The sequence below is a fragment of the Trypanosoma grayi genome (genome assembly GCF_000691245.1).
Source record: "Trypanosoma grayi strain ANR4 Tgr_53_V1, whole genome shotgun sequence".
In the NCBI taxonomy this organism is placed as follows: domain Eukaryota; phylum Euglenozoa; class Kinetoplastea; order Trypanosomatida; family Trypanosomatidae; genus Trypanosoma; species Trypanosoma grayi.
In genome coordinates, this window is record NW_008825672.1 from 1 (window position 1) to 17461 (window position 17461).

The 17461-nt window shown below is 56.6% G+C and overlaps 9 protein-coding genes across 9 annotated transcripts; all 9 read right to left on the bottom strand.

The window, feature by feature from the left end:
• Window positions 1-9: 9 nt before the first annotated feature.
• Window positions 10-654, bottom strand: DQ04_00531000 (hypothetical protein; the record flags this gene model as incomplete). The annotated part of the gene is made up of 1 exon (XM_009309180.1): window positions 10-654. The coding sequence occupies one exon, from the start codon at window positions 652-654 to the stop codon at window positions 10-12; it is 645 nt and encodes a 214-aa protein (XP_009307455.1).
• Window positions 655-994: 340 nt separating this feature from the next.
• Window positions 995-1690, bottom strand: DQ04_00531010 (hypothetical protein; the record flags this gene model as incomplete). The annotated part of the gene is made up of 1 exon (XM_009309181.1): window positions 995-1690. One exon carries the CDS (start codon window positions 1688-1690, stop codon window positions 995-997), a length of 696 nt encoding a protein of 231 aa, XP_009307456.1.
• A 207-nt stretch (window positions 1691-1897) lies between these two features.
• DQ04_00531020 (hypothetical protein) lies at window positions 1898-2305 on the bottom strand (the record flags this gene model as incomplete). The annotated part of the gene is made up of 1 exon (XM_009309182.1): window positions 1898-2305. The coding sequence occupies one exon, from the start codon at window positions 2303-2305 to the stop codon at window positions 1898-1900; it is 408 nt and encodes a 135-aa protein (XP_009307457.1).
• Window positions 2306-2514: 209 nt separating this feature from the next.
• On the bottom strand, window positions 2515-5100 carry DQ04_00531030 (putative transcription factor 25-like; the record flags this gene model as incomplete). The annotated part of the gene is made up of 1 exon (XM_009309183.1): window positions 2515-5100. One exon carries the CDS (start codon window positions 5098-5100, stop codon window positions 2515-2517), a length of 2586 nt encoding a protein of 861 aa, XP_009307458.1.
• A 431-nt stretch (window positions 5101-5531) lies between these two features.
• On the bottom strand, window positions 5532-9155 carry DQ04_00531040 (hypothetical protein; the record flags this gene model as incomplete). Its single annotated transcript, XM_009309184.1, has 1 exon — window positions 5532-9155. The coding sequence occupies one exon, from the start codon at window positions 9153-9155 to the stop codon at window positions 5532-5534; it is 3624 nt and encodes a 1207-aa protein (XP_009307459.1).
• A 486-nt stretch (window positions 9156-9641) lies between these two features.
• Window positions 9642-9992, bottom strand: DQ04_00531050 (hypothetical protein; the record flags this gene model as incomplete). The annotated part of the gene is made up of 1 exon (XM_009309185.1): window positions 9642-9992. The coding sequence occupies one exon, from the start codon at window positions 9990-9992 to the stop codon at window positions 9642-9644; it is 351 nt and encodes a 116-aa protein (XP_009307460.1).
• Window positions 9993-10378: 386 nt separating this feature from the next.
• DQ04_00531060 (ankyrin) lies at window positions 10379-11551 on the bottom strand (the record flags this gene model as incomplete). Its single annotated transcript, XM_009309186.1, has 1 exon — window positions 10379-11551. One exon carries the CDS (start codon window positions 11549-11551, stop codon window positions 10379-10381), a length of 1173 nt encoding a protein of 390 aa, XP_009307461.1.
• Window positions 11552-12383: 832 nt separating this feature from the next.
• On the bottom strand, window positions 12384-15089 carry DQ04_00531070 (putative proton motive ATPase; the record flags this gene model as incomplete). Its single annotated transcript, XM_009309187.1, has 1 exon — window positions 12384-15089. One exon carries the CDS (start codon window positions 15087-15089, stop codon window positions 12384-12386), a length of 2706 nt encoding a protein of 901 aa, XP_009307462.1.
• A 790-nt stretch (window positions 15090-15879) lies between these two features.
• On the bottom strand, window positions 15880-17430 carry DQ04_00531080 (hypothetical protein; the record flags this gene model as incomplete). Its single annotated transcript, XM_009309188.1, has 1 exon — window positions 15880-17430. The coding sequence occupies one exon, from the start codon at window positions 17428-17430 to the stop codon at window positions 15880-15882; it is 1551 nt and encodes a 516-aa protein (XP_009307463.1).
• Window positions 17431-17461: the final 31 nt, after the last annotated feature.

The following is a 17461-nucleotide window of genomic DNA, read 5'->3' on the forward strand; positions in this document are numbered from 1 at the left end:
TCACGCACCTCAGGAACGCCGTTTGCTCTTGCGCTCCACGTACCTGTCCACCGCCCCCTTGCCACCCTTCCGCTCGAGACGCTCAAACGTGTCGGCGAGGACTTCGCGCTTGAGCTGGGCGCGCTTCGGAATGAAGGGCCGCTGTTTCTTGCCCTGCCGCACCGCCACCGCCTCGCGCTTGATGATTTCCCTCCGCAGTGAGTCGCGACGCGCCTGCACCTGACGACCCTTTGTGCGCGTCACGTACAGCTGCGACTCGCGCTGCAGCTGCTGCAGTTCCGCCTGCACAACCTCCAAGGGTATCAGCTTCAGCGCCGCGAGCTCGTCCTGCTGGTCGTCGCCAAACACCTCACGCTCTGTCTCCGACAGGTCGTACTCCTCCAGATCAGCGCCACTCGCCTCGAGCTCGCCGCGCTTGATGATGCACTTCAGGCAGCGCATGCGGTGTCTGCGGCGTGTCTCCTCATCGTCCTGCTGCTCGCGCAGGAACTTGTAGTGCTCCTCAAACTGCTTCTGGTCGACGGTACCGTACAGATCGCTAAAGCGTGGATCGACCGACGGGCGGCGACGCACCACCGGAATCGTGCTACGGCGCTGTGGCCGCACCCGCGCACTGCGCTCTGGCGGGGGGCCGTCCAAGTTGTCGCCACCCATCCAGTGTGTGCTGCTACACTGCCACTACTATAAATGATGTTGCCGACGTTGCAGGGAAGAGAAAAGAAAGGAAAGGAAAGAGGGAAAGGGTAAAGACAAAAAATCATGAAGGCAGAGATGCATATGGACATCGCGGGTGAATATTTGATTGCGGCACACTTCACCATTACAGCCACCAGATGGTCTCACGCACAGCATGACAGTGGTATGCGCGCCCAGATTGTGTCACAGTCCCCTCAAGAAGTAATCACCAAGGCGCCCACCCACTCACACACTCTCATTACGTACGAAAGCACGGTATTGAGCAAAATTGACAGCGACAACAACAACAGTCTCACAACTAGAGCGCATTGGGACCCTCGTTAATGCCTGGCGGCCGGTAAACTCCTGCAGCATCCGCGGTCGTTGGATCCACCACGACACTGTTAAAACGGTCAGTAGCACCAACAGCAGAAGCAGTCGTCGATGATGGAGCGAAGAATGCTTGACCCATACCGCTCCTCGCGGCCCGCCGAGCCGCTTCTTCTTCACGTATCATCTCCGGGTCCTCGTAGTGCGGCAGTGTGACAAAAATATTCACAACGAACATTACGATACCAAGGCCGATTGTTACGGCAGCTGCCACATAGCGCAAGATACTGCCCCCAAACACCAGGGTCCCTATGAAAATGTAGAGAAGTCCACGACCGGAGTATGTTGTAACGAAATAGAGGTACCTGACCCATTTGTAGATGATCCACCGCAAGCACTTCACTTGGCGGAACTCTGCCGTGATGGCGAAGAAGCAGAGCACCAAGATGTAGACTTCCAAAAAGAATGTCGAAATACCGAAGTTCAGCGTGACGAGGTTCAGGAAGGTGGCAGCCATTACGAGACCCATTGAGATACATGCCGTCAGAAAGAACACGCGAGGCCAATTCCTGCCGGCTGTAGTGAACTCACTTCCCTGCTGCTGCTGCTGCTGCTGCTGGTGGTAGAGAGTATCCTGTGGGGAAAACTGAGCTGTTCCCTTTGCGATGTCATACGTGATGGACATGTGAGCGAGGCCACACACTTCTTTGTAGACACTATTTTGTTTGCTCCACAGCTGACAGGCAGAGGGGTGGGCAGACAACCAAATATAGTGAAGAGATAGGCGAAGTGGAGAACTGAGCCCAATTGACAAAAACAAGCGCCCCCGCCCCCTCTTTTCTATATATATTTTTTTTTCTGGCTCCGTTACCTTGTGTAGCAGCATGCCATCTTATTTGTTACCATTGTGCACTGCACTCATCTCTGCAACATGTGCCTCCGTCGCGTACGGCAGCACATTGTAGAGAGCGAGAAGGTTCGACTTGGCGATGGTTGTGAAGCTGCTGAGTTGCACTGCCGTCAGCCCGCGGGCGGCCTCACGTAAAGCTGATGGGGGTGCCGACGCAATCACCTCACCGTACCTGTTATCCTCCAGAAGCACACGCATTGCACGTTGAAAATCCTCCGGTGTCATCTGTTGTTTCACACGTTCCACATCACTCGGTAACACATGCGCAATATCGCTCGCTGTCACACGATGCAGTTGATCTTCCAACTGAAACGACGACCCGCTCACTGGTCCTGTCTTCGCCGTTGTTGCTGCCGTTTCTATTGTTGTAGACCTCAACCACGCCCACATGTCACTTCCCCCTTGTTGCCTCTTGTTGCTGTACAACTGAAACAGAGAGAAAATGCGACAATTCGAAGCGGATTGAGGAAGAGTATGTGTATGCATGTGTGTATCGGTGTGTGTGTGTGTGTGTGTGGTCTCAGCACCGAGGTAGAGGCGCCCGCAGGTCTTGCTCCATTTCCTTCACTTAGTCAAACACAAATTCACCAGTCAAAGCATCACGCAGCCCCACTCTCCTCAGTATCATTGTCGTTCCCAACGTACTCGTCGCTCTCCCAGCTGCTCTCCGTCTCCCACTCAGCTTCGTCAGCCTCCTCCTCGTGCTGCCAGAACGCCTCGTCCTCCAACCGCCGTTGCCTGTTGTTCTCCACCACAGGATCGGGAATGCCGGCGGCCTCCAGAGCGGCAAGCAGTGCCATGTCCCTCGTACTGTTCCAAGGCAAGAATGTCCGCAGGAAGAGCATAAAGGGGTTCTGCTCCTCACCGATGCGCCGTTCCCGTCCCTCCTCGTCAAACATAAGAGTGTACTGCATGAGCTGTTGCGCCGGCGTAAGCGTCGCCGGTGACAAAGGGCCATACAGGGCCCGGAAGCGCAACAAAGCATCCTGCTCCAGAGGCGTCAGCTCTCGAAGTGTCGCACGACGTGTCGCATCACGCATGTCCTCTTCCGTTATTTCGTCAGCATCCAGCAAGTGAGCGGGAATCGTCATCATCGTCTGCTTCATCAAGTCCTCCTCCCTGAGCGACGCGTGTGACCATGACGTGGGAAGAGCAGTGCGGCGCAAAGCGGCAGCAGCACCAGCACCAGCAGCAGCAGGGCTATAGGACGACAGCCAAAGCCCATTATCCTCTGTAAGGACTCGCCGCAAGAAGGCAGTCGGCTCCGCTGCCTTCCACATCTCAGTGTTCCTTGCCACCCACAACGCCGCTACATGCAAGCTCTCCTCGGTAGACGTTTCGTGCGCCTTCACGACGTCCCGCCATGGCGGCGGGGCCGATGGCAGCAGCGTCTGCTCCCCAACTTTCTCGACAAGAAGCACTGCTGCGGAGGGGAACCTTCCAATGGCGTCTGCCAGCATCACTGAAGCAGACGGAGTGTTGTGGAAGGCGCGGAGCTGCGCCGCCGTCATGTCACGTATAACTTTGGACGGCTTGTTCTCCCCCGGCCCCGACCCACATGCCCGTGCCAGCTCCTCCCGCTCAAGAAAGTGTTTGACAAGGGCGGCGCTGAAAAAAAAGCCGGGAAGGGCCGACAGCGCCAACGCCAGCGTGCGGTTGGACCACATGTGACTCACCGTATCGCCCTCAGCACCGTTGGTGTCGCGGGCCAGTTCGCGTGTAACAATAAAGTACACCTCCAACAGCCATCCCCATCCCTTTGTTCGAAGTGCCAAGTAGTCGAGCTGCAACAGCATCCCGAGCGGATCAGTGCTATCAAGGGAGTAAATCAGTTTCGCTATCTCCCACGCAGCTCTCGTAGCCGCCTTTCTGAGCGCCTGGTGCACACCGCAGCGTAGGATCTGGAACACCTGCCTGTTGGCAGGAATACAAAACGGCACACAGCGGTGACGCACTGTCTGCCGCAGCGGGAATCGTGAAAGCAGCACACCAACATGGTAGAGAGCGAGGTCGATGACTTCCTGTGTGCGCGGCACATCGCCCATCGTCTCAAATGCACTGCTAGCAACCATTAAGGTTGGAATGTGATACGGCGCAGAACTAATACACTCCATGATACCCGCGAGACCTCCATGGTGCGACTCGCAGAACGCCAGAGCCGCATCCGCGCGGCGCGCCTCGGGAGTGGCATTGTACAAGTAGTGCACAGGAGAGCAACCACCACTACCACCACCACCACCACCACCACAGCAACCACAACCACAACCATCACTGTTACTACTGTTGCTGCTGCTTTCTTCACCATTGTTGTTGTTATTCACATCTTTTGCTGCAATGAACTCTCCGAGGCTGTAGTACGGCGGCCAGCAGTAACGGTTAGGGGTCGCCAAGACGCTGTGTCGGAACCGCGGCAGAGTGTGCAAGTGTTGGGCGAAGAGCAGCGAAGATGGTCTACTATCAGCCCGCCGCTGCGGCACACGGCCGTCGCCAACGTCTTCCACTGCCCCCACGCCGAAGCGCCAGATGCGCTCCAGCCGCGTGTCGAGCATTTTGGGGTCGCATATTGAGAGCAACTCGAGCAAGTCTGTCTCTTCCTCCGCGCTGCAGCCTGCATCACGTTGCCTACTGTTTCCAATTGCATCTCCTTCCCGCTGCCGAAGAACCGCCTCAAGCAGCAGCTCCTCCTCCAGCTCTTCTTCGCGACGTCTCGCCTTGTTGTTCTTGCCGCGCTGCTTCTTCCTGTGTGGTCTCTTCATCACCTCTTGCTGACTACTGTTAACCGTGGCGTCCTCTGCTTCTATCACCGGCTTCTCCTCGGCTGGGGCATTCTTCATCGCTCTTGATTGTGCCGCCGGCCCGTTGTCGTCCCTTCCTCCACTCTTCATTTTACGAGGCTCATTTTTGGCGGTGCTCGTCGTCACAACCTGCTGCTGCTGCTGCTTTTGCTGTTGTTCTTTTTCCTCCCCTTGGGGTTGTGGTTTCTCTGGCTTCTGGTGGACATGATCTCGGCGCTGCGCCTGTTGGTCACTCGTCCCTCGCTGCCCTTTGGCTTTTTTAGTGCCGCTTTTGGGCATCTTCATCGTCGAGGGGTACTCCTCCGCGCCATTGCCATTGTCGTCGTCGGCATCGGCTCCTGTTGAGACCTTAACGAGATTTTGCAAGCGGCGCAGCTGTCGGGCAGACATGAATGTGCGAAGTCCCTACCACCACCACCACCACACACACACACACGCCCCGCCTGTCTCTTGCTTCTTCTTTGTTATTTTGTTTTCCCCTCCCACTAGATAGCTCTCCACCGGCCAGGACCACCCGAAACATACCGGAATGGAAGGCAGAAACAGGGGTAGAGAACGAGAGAGCAAAAAAAAAAAAAGATGTCGCAACACACAGCGATCTAAATATAGAGATTGGAGCCCACGATGTCACCATCGCAGCGCAGAGGGCAGACTGAGCAAAGAAATTGAGGGGAAGTGTACTTTGGAGAGGCTGGCTCTCCGTCTAGGAGTAGCGTCACCACCCGCCGCCCGCAGCGTAGTGCATCTAAAAATGTCTATATATATAAACCGCGTAAACACATAGTGAGAGGAGAACCGCATCGGGCAAATAAATATGGGGCTCAGCGCACCGAGGGAGCTCGAAGCATCGGCGGCCTCGGCGGCGAATCGCTCCCGTCAAGAACGCCTTGCCCAGAGTACGACCTTGACACACCGCCAGCGGAGGTCAGTGAAGATGAGGGGCCGTGACGCGCCAAACTACGTCCCCCATTCACGTCACCCTTCCAGGAATCAGCGGCAGCAACAGCAACAGGTGACGCCGAGCGTCGATGTGGCAGGCTAGCACGCGTTGACTCCCTTTCCACCCACATGGGAGACGGGGACCCGCGTACCGAGGAGCTACGGCGTGGGGTACCAAGCGAAAAGCGTCGTTGATGTTCCTGCAATGTCGCACCACGTGACTCTGGTGTTGTTATTGGCACCGGCAGCGGTGGAGGCGCACCGGTGTCCCACTCGTCGCCACATGTCTGCCGTCTGACGGCTGAGCGCTGCGCCGCCTCCCACGCCAGCCGCTCCGCTGCACGGAACGCCTCCAGCCTTCCGCCCTTTTCGCTACGCGGAGCCTGCGCGAGCGCCTCCTTAAGCCTGGCAATCTCCAGGACGGCCCGCTGCGCCAGCGACACGACACGCCCACGCATGTCACCGATTGTTACTTCCGCCTGGCCAGGGTCGGCACCGTCCGTCGTGTGGGGCTTGGGGCTGCCGTCGAACAATTTCTGCGACACCGCGTCGCCGCCCGGGTTGTGGCTATCAGCAGGTGGCTCAGAGCCGCTCTGGTGGACGCTCAGCAGTGTGTGTAGCGTGGCGGCCTCCGCCCGTCGCTGCAGCTCCACCTCGTTGCGAGCGTCCGCGAGCATGCGTTGCTGCTGCGCTAACTCGTTGCGTAGCCCATCGTTCTGTGTGTGGAGCTTCTTCAAGGATGACTCAGCCTCTGCGCACTCCTTGGCGCGAAGTGCGGCGGCAGATTCCTGCATCCCACGCAGCACCCCCAGCTCCTTTGTGAGGGCACTTAATTCCTCATGGTGCTGCTGTTGTTGTTGCTGACGCGTTGGCAGTGCAACACTCTTGCTACGCTGCTGCATCCTGGAGGTCTGCAGTTGCAGCAGCATGGATTTCACCTTTGTCGACAGAGCGCCATTCTCATCGCGGAGTGTCTGGCACTCATCTTCTGTCTTCTTCAGTTTTTCAGTGCATCGAGCCAGTTTGGCAAGCGCTTTCGCCTTTGCGTCTATGATCTGTTTTTGGCACTGCTGGTCCTCCTCAAGCACGCGTAGCCGCTCCTGCACCTCTGCAGCCTCCGCCTGTATTGACCCGTAGCGCTCGCGCAGCTCCACGCAGTCCTGCTGGCTTGCCTCCAACTGCAGGCGCAGAATGCCGCGCTCGCGCCGAAGTTCTTCAACAACCTCCGTCAGCCGTCTTCGCTCCGCCCTGGCTTCCTCTTCTGCCACCCGCAGCTCTGAGAACTTGGCCTGCAGCTTCTGCAATTCGCCACTACGCTGGTGGCACTTTTCTTCCAGCTGTTGCTGCTGTTGCTTGCCCTGCGCAAGGCTCGCCTCAGATGCGGCGAGGGCCTCGCGGCAGCGTGCGATCTCCGCGTTACTCCACTCAGCTTGCTTCGTCCCGAGTCGCTCAACGTGGCGCCGCATCTCTCTCTGGCGCTGAAGCAGCAACTTCTGTAGCGTCACGAACAATCGCTCACAGTGCTGCTGGCATCGCTGCAGACGGCCGCACTCATCCGTGTCGTTTCCGTCTTCATCGGGAATCTTCTTTGCGGTGCCTTTTCCCATGGCCTCGCGCGGTCGACGCTCCTGCTGCGCGGGCCTCACATTACCCGACAGCAAGCCGTCCCTTCGCAGCTCGTCACGCAGCTCCCTGCGTGTGACAAGTCCCAGCAAACTGTCTTCCTCTTCATCGTCATCATCCTCGTTATCGTTGGTGCCCATACACTCCTCTGCGTCGCACCGCTGCAGTGGGAACATGGGTCCTGGGAGCCCACGTTGCGGCAGCCGCGTGTGGCGTGAGGCGCCAGTGGCAGCATCACCACCACCACCACCACCATTACTAGTGCGGCATGTCTCTATGATTGTCTCCAGCGTCCCGCGCATCGCTTCCAAATGGCTGGCGGTCTCGCGGACGGCGCGGCGCAGCGTCTTAGTGGCACGCTCTGCCTTTCCTTGCTCCGCTTCGAGTACGTGAACGCGGTGCATCTTTCGCCGAACTTCGTCCGTCTGCTGGCGCAGCGCATCCTCGACAGAGCGCAGGCGTGACTCGAGCTGCGCCTGCTCCTCTTGTGTCGAAGTCGTCGCTCGCTTCGCCGCCTTCTCCGCCTCCTGCGCCTTGTGCTGCAGCTGACGGATTAGGGCCTCCTTCGCCCGCGTCAATTCTTGCAGCTCAGTGTTCTCAGCCTGTAGTTCGCCCTGCTGCTGCCGCAGCCGCTGCAATTCGACCTGGCACGCCTCCAGCTGCTCCGACAGCTTTACCCGCTCACTCTCCTTGGCGTTTACTGACGCCTGAAGCTCATGCCACTCGAACGTGCGAGTCTTCAGCTGCGCCTCAAACTCAGCAATCTGCTGCCGCATCTCTTCCTGGGCCAACTTCCACTGAGCCTTCTCAAAGTTTAGCTCCTGCTGTATGCCAGAAGATGCCAGGCGCTTCTCGTCCTGCGCGTGGCATAGCTCCACCTCCACACGGCGGGCCTTCTCCCGTTCCTCCTGCAGATCCTGGTGCAGCTCCGCTATGGTGGATTGTAGCGCTTCACATTGAAGCGCAAGCTGCTCTACTTTCCCCTGGAGTGAGTCGCACTCTTCAGCAGTTGTCTGTTTCTCCTGTAACAGTCTATCGTAGCGCTCGTTTTGTGACTTAATCTCGCGACCTACCTCCTGAAGCACCGACTCCTCTTCCGCATCGCGCTGTGCCTCATACGCCTTTAGCGCCTCCAGTATCCGCTGTTGCACCTCCTTTTCTGTGAAGAGTGGCTCGTCGCGGATAAGAACAACATCATGCCCATGTGGGCTGCTAGCAGGCCGCGAGGAAACAGTATCCCGCCGGCTTTCGCCCCTTTCTTCCTTCTCGATACCTCCTCCCAGATATTCCTCTCCACCTGGCTGTGATGGTGGTGTTGCCGCTTCCGCAGAAGCCGAAGCCGAAGCAGCGGCAGCAGCAGCAGCCATAGCCCAGATTTCCTTCGCTGTTGTCACCTTCTTGGCGGAGTCGGAGAGCTTCACTGTCTTCTTCTTTCTCTTGAAGAGTCGCTTCTTGACGGCGCTGTCCCCACCGCCTACCCCTGCAGCGGGGGTGGGCGAAAGGAACAGCAGCGTACTGGGTTCCTCCGCTGCGTCTCCACCGCTCCCCGACGACGCCCACGTTGGTCGCCGCCGCTGCTGCTGCTGCTGCTGCTGGTGGAGCTGCAGTGGAAGGGCGGCAGCAGCACAAGGGGACAGCAGCTTCTTTTGCCCAACTGTCCCTGGTGGTGGTGCTGGTGCTGGTGCGGCGGCGTGCGTCACGGTGAACCTCGCGGGGGTCTGGGTGTTGGGCAACGATGCCTGTTGGTTGACGAGATCTGGGGATGCCGTGTCCACGAGAAGCTCGAGGGCAGAGCGCACCACTCGCCTGCCAACACTCCCGCTGGTCCCTAAAGCCGCCGCTGCACCGGATGGCTGTCGGCCGGGCGTCTTGTAGTCCGCCATGCGCGTACCTCTCCGCCTTCTCCACTCACAGCACCACAAATGATAGCCCAGCCTGCCGTAGCAGTCACTGCTATTTTTGTTGTTGTTGCTTCTAGTGGTCCGCTACCAGTCGCCGCAGAGCAACACGCCAATCTAATTCTATTCCTCCAAGTTCAATGCCTATTCTTGTGAGGCTAAAGAGAACGATACAGAGTGTAGAAATCGGAGAGAAAATGCGGTACATCATTTAGTCTTCCATACACAGTACAAGTCGTGCTCATTGCAACACGGAGAGCGTCCTATCGCTGTCCGCACCCGCACATCCCCTTTCAACTCTGAATTTGCAGAACTTCACATCGTTTCTTCAACTCTTCAACCAATCAGCGAGCTGCAGCAAGACATTGGCCTCACCTCCTTCGACTTCATCCAGGGCAACGTGAACAGACGATCGCGCAACACAAAACGGAAAGATACAGACAACACAAAGGGAAGCAAAGGCTCCGTCCATCACATAGCATTCATAGTCTCTTTGCTCGTACTCCGCTCTACCTTCGTTCGTGGCATCTTCCCACTAGCGAGCATTTCAAGGGTGTGCAGGCACCCTTCTTCCTTTTGCACACGCTTCATACTCTCCTCTGTCATGATGTCTTGCCGAGCCGCCTCCAGCTCCTTGCGATGCTGCAGCCACTCCTTCTTGAACTGTGCCACATACAGAAGCTGGTCATCCACTTCGCGTATCATTGTGTCGATGACGCGCAGAGACCCTTTTGCATGCCTTCGCTGCACCTCGAGGCGCACAATAAATTCTGTCTTCGCCTGCTGCTGGAGAGCGGAACCTCTGTTACCCGATCGTGACATGGCAGTCCCCTTGTTGCTCAACAACTGCGCCTCTTAGTGACCCCGCACTTGGGTGTGCCACTTTCCTTTCTTTGCCTCATATGTGAAGCAATGATTTGTTTTAAGGGGTTGAATACCGGAAAAGAAAGAAAAGGGTAATACGGCGGTCGCAGCGCACACGTACATGCACCCTCATGCAGACAAAGGTGGATACAACGAAGCAACATGGAGTAGAACAAAAAGTCTCACGCAGAAGCATTCACATATGCAGTGTTTCTGCTCAGCCAAAGTCATGGCGGACACAATTTCCTCTCACGCCAACAGAAACAACGGAGAATTCGATATCAATGCGAGACACAACAGCGTCGCGCCCTCATCAGGCTGCTGGAGCCGCATAGAGATTCATACTAGCACTGTTTTGTCTGCCACATTCGCTCTTGAAGTGTTCGCCTCCATACATCCCATTGTGCATTGGTCTCCTGCGCATTGGTGGGGGAAACCTCATCGATAAGACGACTGGCGTTGCGCGATTTAAAAAGCGCTCGGCGCCTCTGCTTGAATGACTCATTCTCCTGGCTCTCGCGCTCAATCATCTGACGCAGCCGACTCGCCGACACGTGGGAGGACGATGACCTTGGACGGGAAGGTGCGCGCGGTGCCTGACTCCGTCCCCGCTCCGTCCGCACCACCACGCTGGGACCTTCCCTTGATACAGCACTAATGGAGCGCGAGGCACCTCCTCTACGCAGCAAGTACTGCGGCTCATAACAGCCCCCCGAGGCGGTGGAGAATGGTATCGAGCGGCCTCTCTGTTGTTGGTCATATTTTTGATGGTGCTGCCGCTCCACGGCTCCTCTCTCAGGCCTTATCGCCCACATCTGTGGGTGCGCGCCATTATCACGCCCGCTGCAGAAGTCACTGTTTTCATTGGCGCTAACTGCGTTCCGAGGGAGAGAATACTCTTTCACGTCGGTGCTGGCGAAAAATTGTCGTCGTTGTGCTACTGCCGCTTCGACCTCCTTGCCACAGTCGCTTGCCTCGGCCCATTCTAATGTGTTCCGCCCCAGCGCAGAACCGTACGGATCGCACCCCACCTCGAGCAGCAGCCGCACGCAGTCCACATGCCCCTGATACGCTGCCACCATGATGGGCGTCACACCCTGGTGGTTCGGCGTCGCAGGCTGTGCCCCGCTGTCGAGCAGCAGCTGCAGCATCTCCAGGTGCCCCTGCTGTGTGGCGATAAAGATGGGCGTGGCGCCAGTGCTCCGTCGGCTGTTGGGGTCGGCGCCGAACTGCAGCAGCACGCGCGCAACGGCAACATGGCCGTTCTGCGCTGCCACAAAGAGTGCGGTGGCGCCGCCCGGCAACTTTGCGACGTTGGTGTCAGCGCCTCTCGAGCACAAAAACTCTACCACCTCTACGCAGCCGGCTTCTGCCGCCAGCCACAGGCCGGTACAGCCGTCGCTCGCGCAGCTCTCGATATCGCAGCCATGACGGACGAACTCCTCTACCACGGCCATGTTAGCCTGCAGGCAGGCGCGTCGAAAGGCTGAGCCTACGACGGCGTCATCGCGCACCATGGCGTGCCGGCCTATTGACCGAATGAAGCGAAAGGAAGGGGAAAAAGAGATGAAAAAGGCTCTGCGACCACGCAAGAGAGACGAAAGCAAAAACATGAGGATAGGAAAACACAGATACACGTTGAATCTGAACTGAGGTCTTAGCATACATTCTGAATGGTTTCGTTGACGCTCCCTCGTGTTCTCGTTCCCCGCGTCCCATCTCCTTTGTCTGCCGATACCTTGCTGATCCCCGAAAGCGACAAATGCTCCTGATACACCAAGAGCCATTCACCACGGCATTCTTCTCATCACAGTCATGATATCAATACGTCGAGTCACCTATTTGAAAACAAAATACACACGCGATTGGACGTTAAAACAGTTGTTTACTTTCACGAGCAATATACTGGAAAAAAGAAATTAGCAAAAACGAAAAAAGATATCGGGCTTCTAAAGGAATACCCAACTGATAAAAGCAGTCGAGGAAAGCAGCGAAGAGATAGCGGAGCCAAAGGGGGAGAAGCTGTGATAGTGAAAGTAGTAGAGGCAAGTCTGTCATCGTTGTGTATTCGTGTCTGCAGAGATCGTTATGTATATATATATATATACGTTGATGCACAACACATGCGTACTTCGCCCCCACTCAATCCCGCACTTCTCCAAGACCCTCACAAGAAACACATCTTGTGTGTATCAACGTGGCGCGCGCACACACACACACGCACACCCAAAAAAAGAGCCCACCTACATCCCCTCGAGCCCACACATCATCTTCCGCCGGGGTCATGTCACACCTCCACCACGTGAAACTGAAATCCCAATGTCACTGTCATTGCGTTTCTTTTTATTGTTATGAAAGAAGTGGCTGCTCAACGTTGTCGGTGGCACCCAAACTCATACCACGAGAGCGACGACGGAATGACTCCTTCCCGGATGGCTTCCATTTGCCCTCCGAGAATGTCCGGTAGCCGAAGATGTCAAACACCTCAAGGAACTTGTACGTCAGCACCTTCACGATGTCCTGCACAAACCACCAGCCGATACACCAAACCCACACCCAGAGCGGCAGCAGACGATGCGCCATGCTGTCGCCGTGCGACAGTCCAATAGTGGCAATATTGTCCATCTTCCTGTCGGGCCAGAAGGCAGCAACGCATGAGGATATCGCTAGTGAAACGAAAGCCCCAGCCAGCAGGATGAAGCTGGGACAGAAAGCCCAGAACCAGTCGGGGCCAGTACGGGAGGAGAAGAGTGTGAGGAAGTCAGATATGGAGGCCTTCAGATACAGCATCGTCACGATTTGTCCTTCTGAGACAGCAGGAATACCAAGACTGTAGAACCATGAATCCTCGCCATGCGAGTCCAGTGCCATCCACAGCAGCAGCAATGACGACATACACGCCACCCCAGCAAGGACAGTGGCCATGGTGAACATCACCGGGAGGTTCCACCGCTGAGGGCGCTGCTCTGGTACAACCCTGTCATAGCCAATAGCCATCAGTGTGCCATCGTTAAGCAGTGTAATAAGCATAAACATCAGCACCGGAATGCGGAAGAAGCGGAAATTTGGGTCCTCAATACCGTAGTCCTCACAAGGGAGTGCAAAGACGCCAATGAAGAAGAAGAACACCAGTTGCAGGGTTGCAGAGATACGATAAGTGAGGAACGATAGCATGCGCTGGAAGACCCCACGAGCAATGAGCATTGCGTCCACAACAACACTCAATCCTGGCTCCGTCAGCACCATGTCGGATGCAGCACGTGCCGCGTCCGTGGCCCCGTCAACAGCAACGCCAACATCCGACCGCTTCAGGGCAGGCGCGTCATTGACGCCATCTCCTGTCATCGCAACAGTGTAACCGCGCTGCCGCAGCGTCTCAACGATGAGGTACTTGTGTTCCGGGTACACGTGAGCGAAGCCGCCGCAGGCCAACATCATATCACCGTGTGTGTCACCGAGTGTTCTTGGGATGTCCTTTGGGTCGCCACTCGCCGGGAACTTTGGCAGCCCCTCCGCCGTCAAAATGTTCGTGTCCATGTCTAGCATGCGGGCCATTTCCTTGGCGATGAGTTGGTGGTCGCCGGTGATCATCTTCACGTCGACACCGTACGCTTTACTGCGGTGGACCGTCTCCTTCGTGTCGGGGCGCGGCGGGTCAAGAAATCTCAGTATGCCAGCCATATGCCACTGCTGGTCCTCCTTGGTGCGCGCGACGGTGAGGCATCGGATGCCGCGGCGGCTCAAGTCCTCAATGATACCCTCCACCTGTGCTTTGATCGCATCGCGGTTGCGCACCAGCTGCAGCACAACGTTTGGTGCACCTTTTGTTACTTTAAAGACGAGGCCGTCGGGTCCGCGGAGGGTCGCCTCCGTGCGCTTAATTCGGGGGTCAAACGGGACGAACTCGAGTTGCGTGTACTTGTCGCACTCGTCGAGGTCGGCGACACTCAGCACCATCGTGTCAAGCGCATCACGTGGAGGCTCACGCCACTTGGCAGCGAGAGCAGCGAGCACAAGGACACTCTCACGGTTGTATTCCTTGCTGAAAACGTGACACTGCTGTTGTATTTCCATCTTGTTCAGTGTCAGTGTTCCGGTCTTGTCGGAGCAGAGCATGTTGACGGCCGCCATCATCTCAATCGAAGAAAGACGTGTGACGATCACTTTCTTTTTTGACAGCTCCCTGGAGCCCAGCGCGAGCGTCGTGGTGACAACAATTTCGATAGCAATTGGAATCGACACGACAAGCAGCACAACAGTGAACTCCAGAGCATCGCGGAATTTCAGCTTGTAGTGGCCCATGAGGTAACCGAAGCAGATGACGCACAGAACGAGGGAAAGCGACGTCAGCACGAACATCACACGCATCAGCACGTAGTGGATGTTGCCTAGATCCGCCTCGACGGACTGCAGAAGTAGCGCCGTCTTACCAAAGAATGTCTTCTGTCCCGTGAACTGAACGGTGCCATCCACCTCGCCGCGAACCACCGTGGAGCCCATCTTCGGCATCTGCTCCTGTCCCATCGTCACCGGCAGCGACTCGCCCGTCAGCGCAGCCTCGTCCACGTCGATGGTGCCCTCGTTGATCGTGCAGTCGGCTGGCACCGCAGAGCCGGCAGCGAGCTTCACAAGGTCGCCCGGCACCAAGACCGCCGCATCGATATTCTGCCACATCCCGTCGCGCATCACTGTTGCGAGTGGCTTCAGCGAGTTGCGCAGCGCTGCTACCGCGTCACCAGCTTTAGTGGTCTCGTACCAGCCAATGGTAGCGTTGGCGAACTGAATGAAGAGGAGTATACCACCGTCGGGGAAGTTCCGGAGGGAGAATTCAATAACGACGGCAATCCAAATGGCGATAGGCATCGGCCCCCACAGACAGCGCGCAAAGATGAGCCAACCAGGTGTCTTCTTATGAGGAAGTTCGTTGCGCCCGTGCTCGTCAAGAAGACCCTGCGCCGCTCTCGAGGTGAGGCCCTTTGACGGCGGCAGAAGGGGGACTTCTTCGTCGTCGTCGTCGTCCTCTTGCTGCAGCGACTTGGCCTGCAACTTGGTCATGGACGCTGCTTCGTACTCCCTTTTCTTGTTAGCTATTATGCTGCTTCACAAGCGTGTGTCCGTGTTTGTTGTGCATGTATGTAAAGGGGAAAGGTTGTACAGAAATACATTTCTTTGTCTGTTGCAGTTGGTGTTTTTTCATCTTGCGTGCGTATGCATATAATCGCAGGAGTGAGAACACATTGACCCAGTCCTACGAATACCAGTAATTCTTCCCTCACAGCTTCTCATACAAAAAAGTGCAGCGTCCACACATCCACGCCCACTGACTGACCTCTTTTCTGCTGTTTAAAGCGCACGCCAACACACAGACACAGACACACACGCATACAGTGAAGGAACATACATCCCCTGAGGGGTACAGAATTGGTGCAGCACTCCAAAGACCCACACGCACACTTACACACATTCAACCACGCTTGGCATGAAAAAGGCACCCTCCCCCCTTGTAAGGAGCACAGACACCAATCGCAATTACATCTACAACTCATCATCTAATATGTTTTTTTCTCATTTTTCTTTCTTCGTCTTCGTCTCCTCCTAAACGTCTAAAAATCTAAGTGAACAAGTGAAAAGGTATCAGCAGAAACAGAGTTAACTAATTCTTCTCTGTCTCATATTTGCCTTTTTTTGGGGGGGAGGGGGAGGGGGGGGCATACGTGCACGTGTGTTTAAATTCGTTTTTTTTTCTCTTGTCTGTCCTTATCTTCCGCAACCTGTAGTAAAGAATGGGGAAGGACACGCTGAGAAGATCCCTTTGCGTGTGTGTGTGTGTGTGTGTGTGCGTGCCTCAGATCCGGCCGGCCGGAAGTGCCCTCAGCTTCGCCTGTATCTGCGCGGAGAGCGCCGCTAAATCCGTCGTCCGCCGCTCCGCCTGCGACACAGCCCCGTCCCTATTAGTCACCCTCACGATCGCCCGCTCAGGCGCTGGTGTGCTGCTGGCATGCTGCTCAGCACTGCCGTCATCGTTGTTGTCGTCGTCGTCGTCGTCGTCATCATCATTGTCATTGTCATCGTCAAGCTCTCGGCCACCTTGCGAGCTGCTTTCGGAGGAGTAACTGCTGCTGTCCGTCTCATCATCATCATCTTCGTTCTCACTCCGATCCCGCTGAGTGAGGGTAGCGGACTCGAGTGTGCGGATGAGCATCTGGCGTAGCTCCAGTACGGAGTGCTGCTGCTCCGCCAACTGCGCGGTGTAGCGCTCCGTTTCCTCCAGCATACGACGCCGCTCCCCCGCCCATGTCGCCTCCGTCTCGCGCTTCTCGCGGCGCAGCTGCTCCAGCTGCTTCTCAAGTGATGCCTTGCTGTCGAACAGCATATCTATCTGGCGGCCCTGGCGCAGCAGGTCGCCGAAGAGGGCGGTGTTCTTCGCATATGCCGCCTTAAGGAGAGCATCAAGCTGCGACACCTGCACGTGGTCGCACTCGCCCTTCATGCACGTGATGTCCTTCAGTAAGCTCTCGAGACCAGCCACCTTGGCCTCCTGCTGTTCCATGATAGCAGAGTACTTCTCCTGGTGCTCGTGCAGCTGTGTCTGGTAACGCTCCCTGGCACTCTTCTCCATCTTTGTCTCCTCTAACGCGCGGTTCTGAATGTTCATCACTCGTGTTCGGCTATCGGCCATCTCGCGCTTCAATTGGCGAATGAACCGCTTATTCTCCTCATTACGGGTGGAGAGAGCAACAACCTCGATAATTTTCTCTTGAAGTTCTTTGTATGTGTCACTCTGTCTTTCGGCCATTTCTTCATAAAGGGTCTTTTGGTGCTCGTACATTTTCTCAAAACGGTTGCGCTCCCGTTGAAGCTTCTCGTACTCGGCGAGATGCACAGTTTGTTCTCCCTGAAAGGTCGAATCCACGCAGCGTCCGACAGAGACGCTGCTACTGCCGTGGTGGCGCTGCTGGTGGTGGCCTTGGCTGTGTTGATGCTTCTGCGAAGAACTTGGGGTGCTGGAGGAGGCTCGCTTGCACTGCGCCGACGAAGACATGGAGCGCCTCGGCGTCGGCGATTTGGCAAAGGGAAGGTAAACGGAGCCGGTGTTGGTCAAGTCCGATAGTGGTCGGATGCGGTGGCTTTTTGCACCGCAGGCACTCCCAATGTTAGTGCTGTCGTACTCGGTGATGTCGACGGCGTGGCAGTTGCTGGGCGGCATCCGCTGTGGGGACAGAATTGCCACGGCCGACGGGGACGCGCTGATGCAACGGGCGGTTGGCTCATCCATGGAATCTTCCAGATAGATGGCGGTGTCATCTGTGGACGTGCCAAAGTGGCGCGGGTCCAAGCTCTCAGCGCCGCGGGCCACCGAGCGCGATGGCATCGTCTCCAGCTGCCTCTCCTCCATCTAGCTAGTCTTGGGCTGGTGGGTTGAAAGG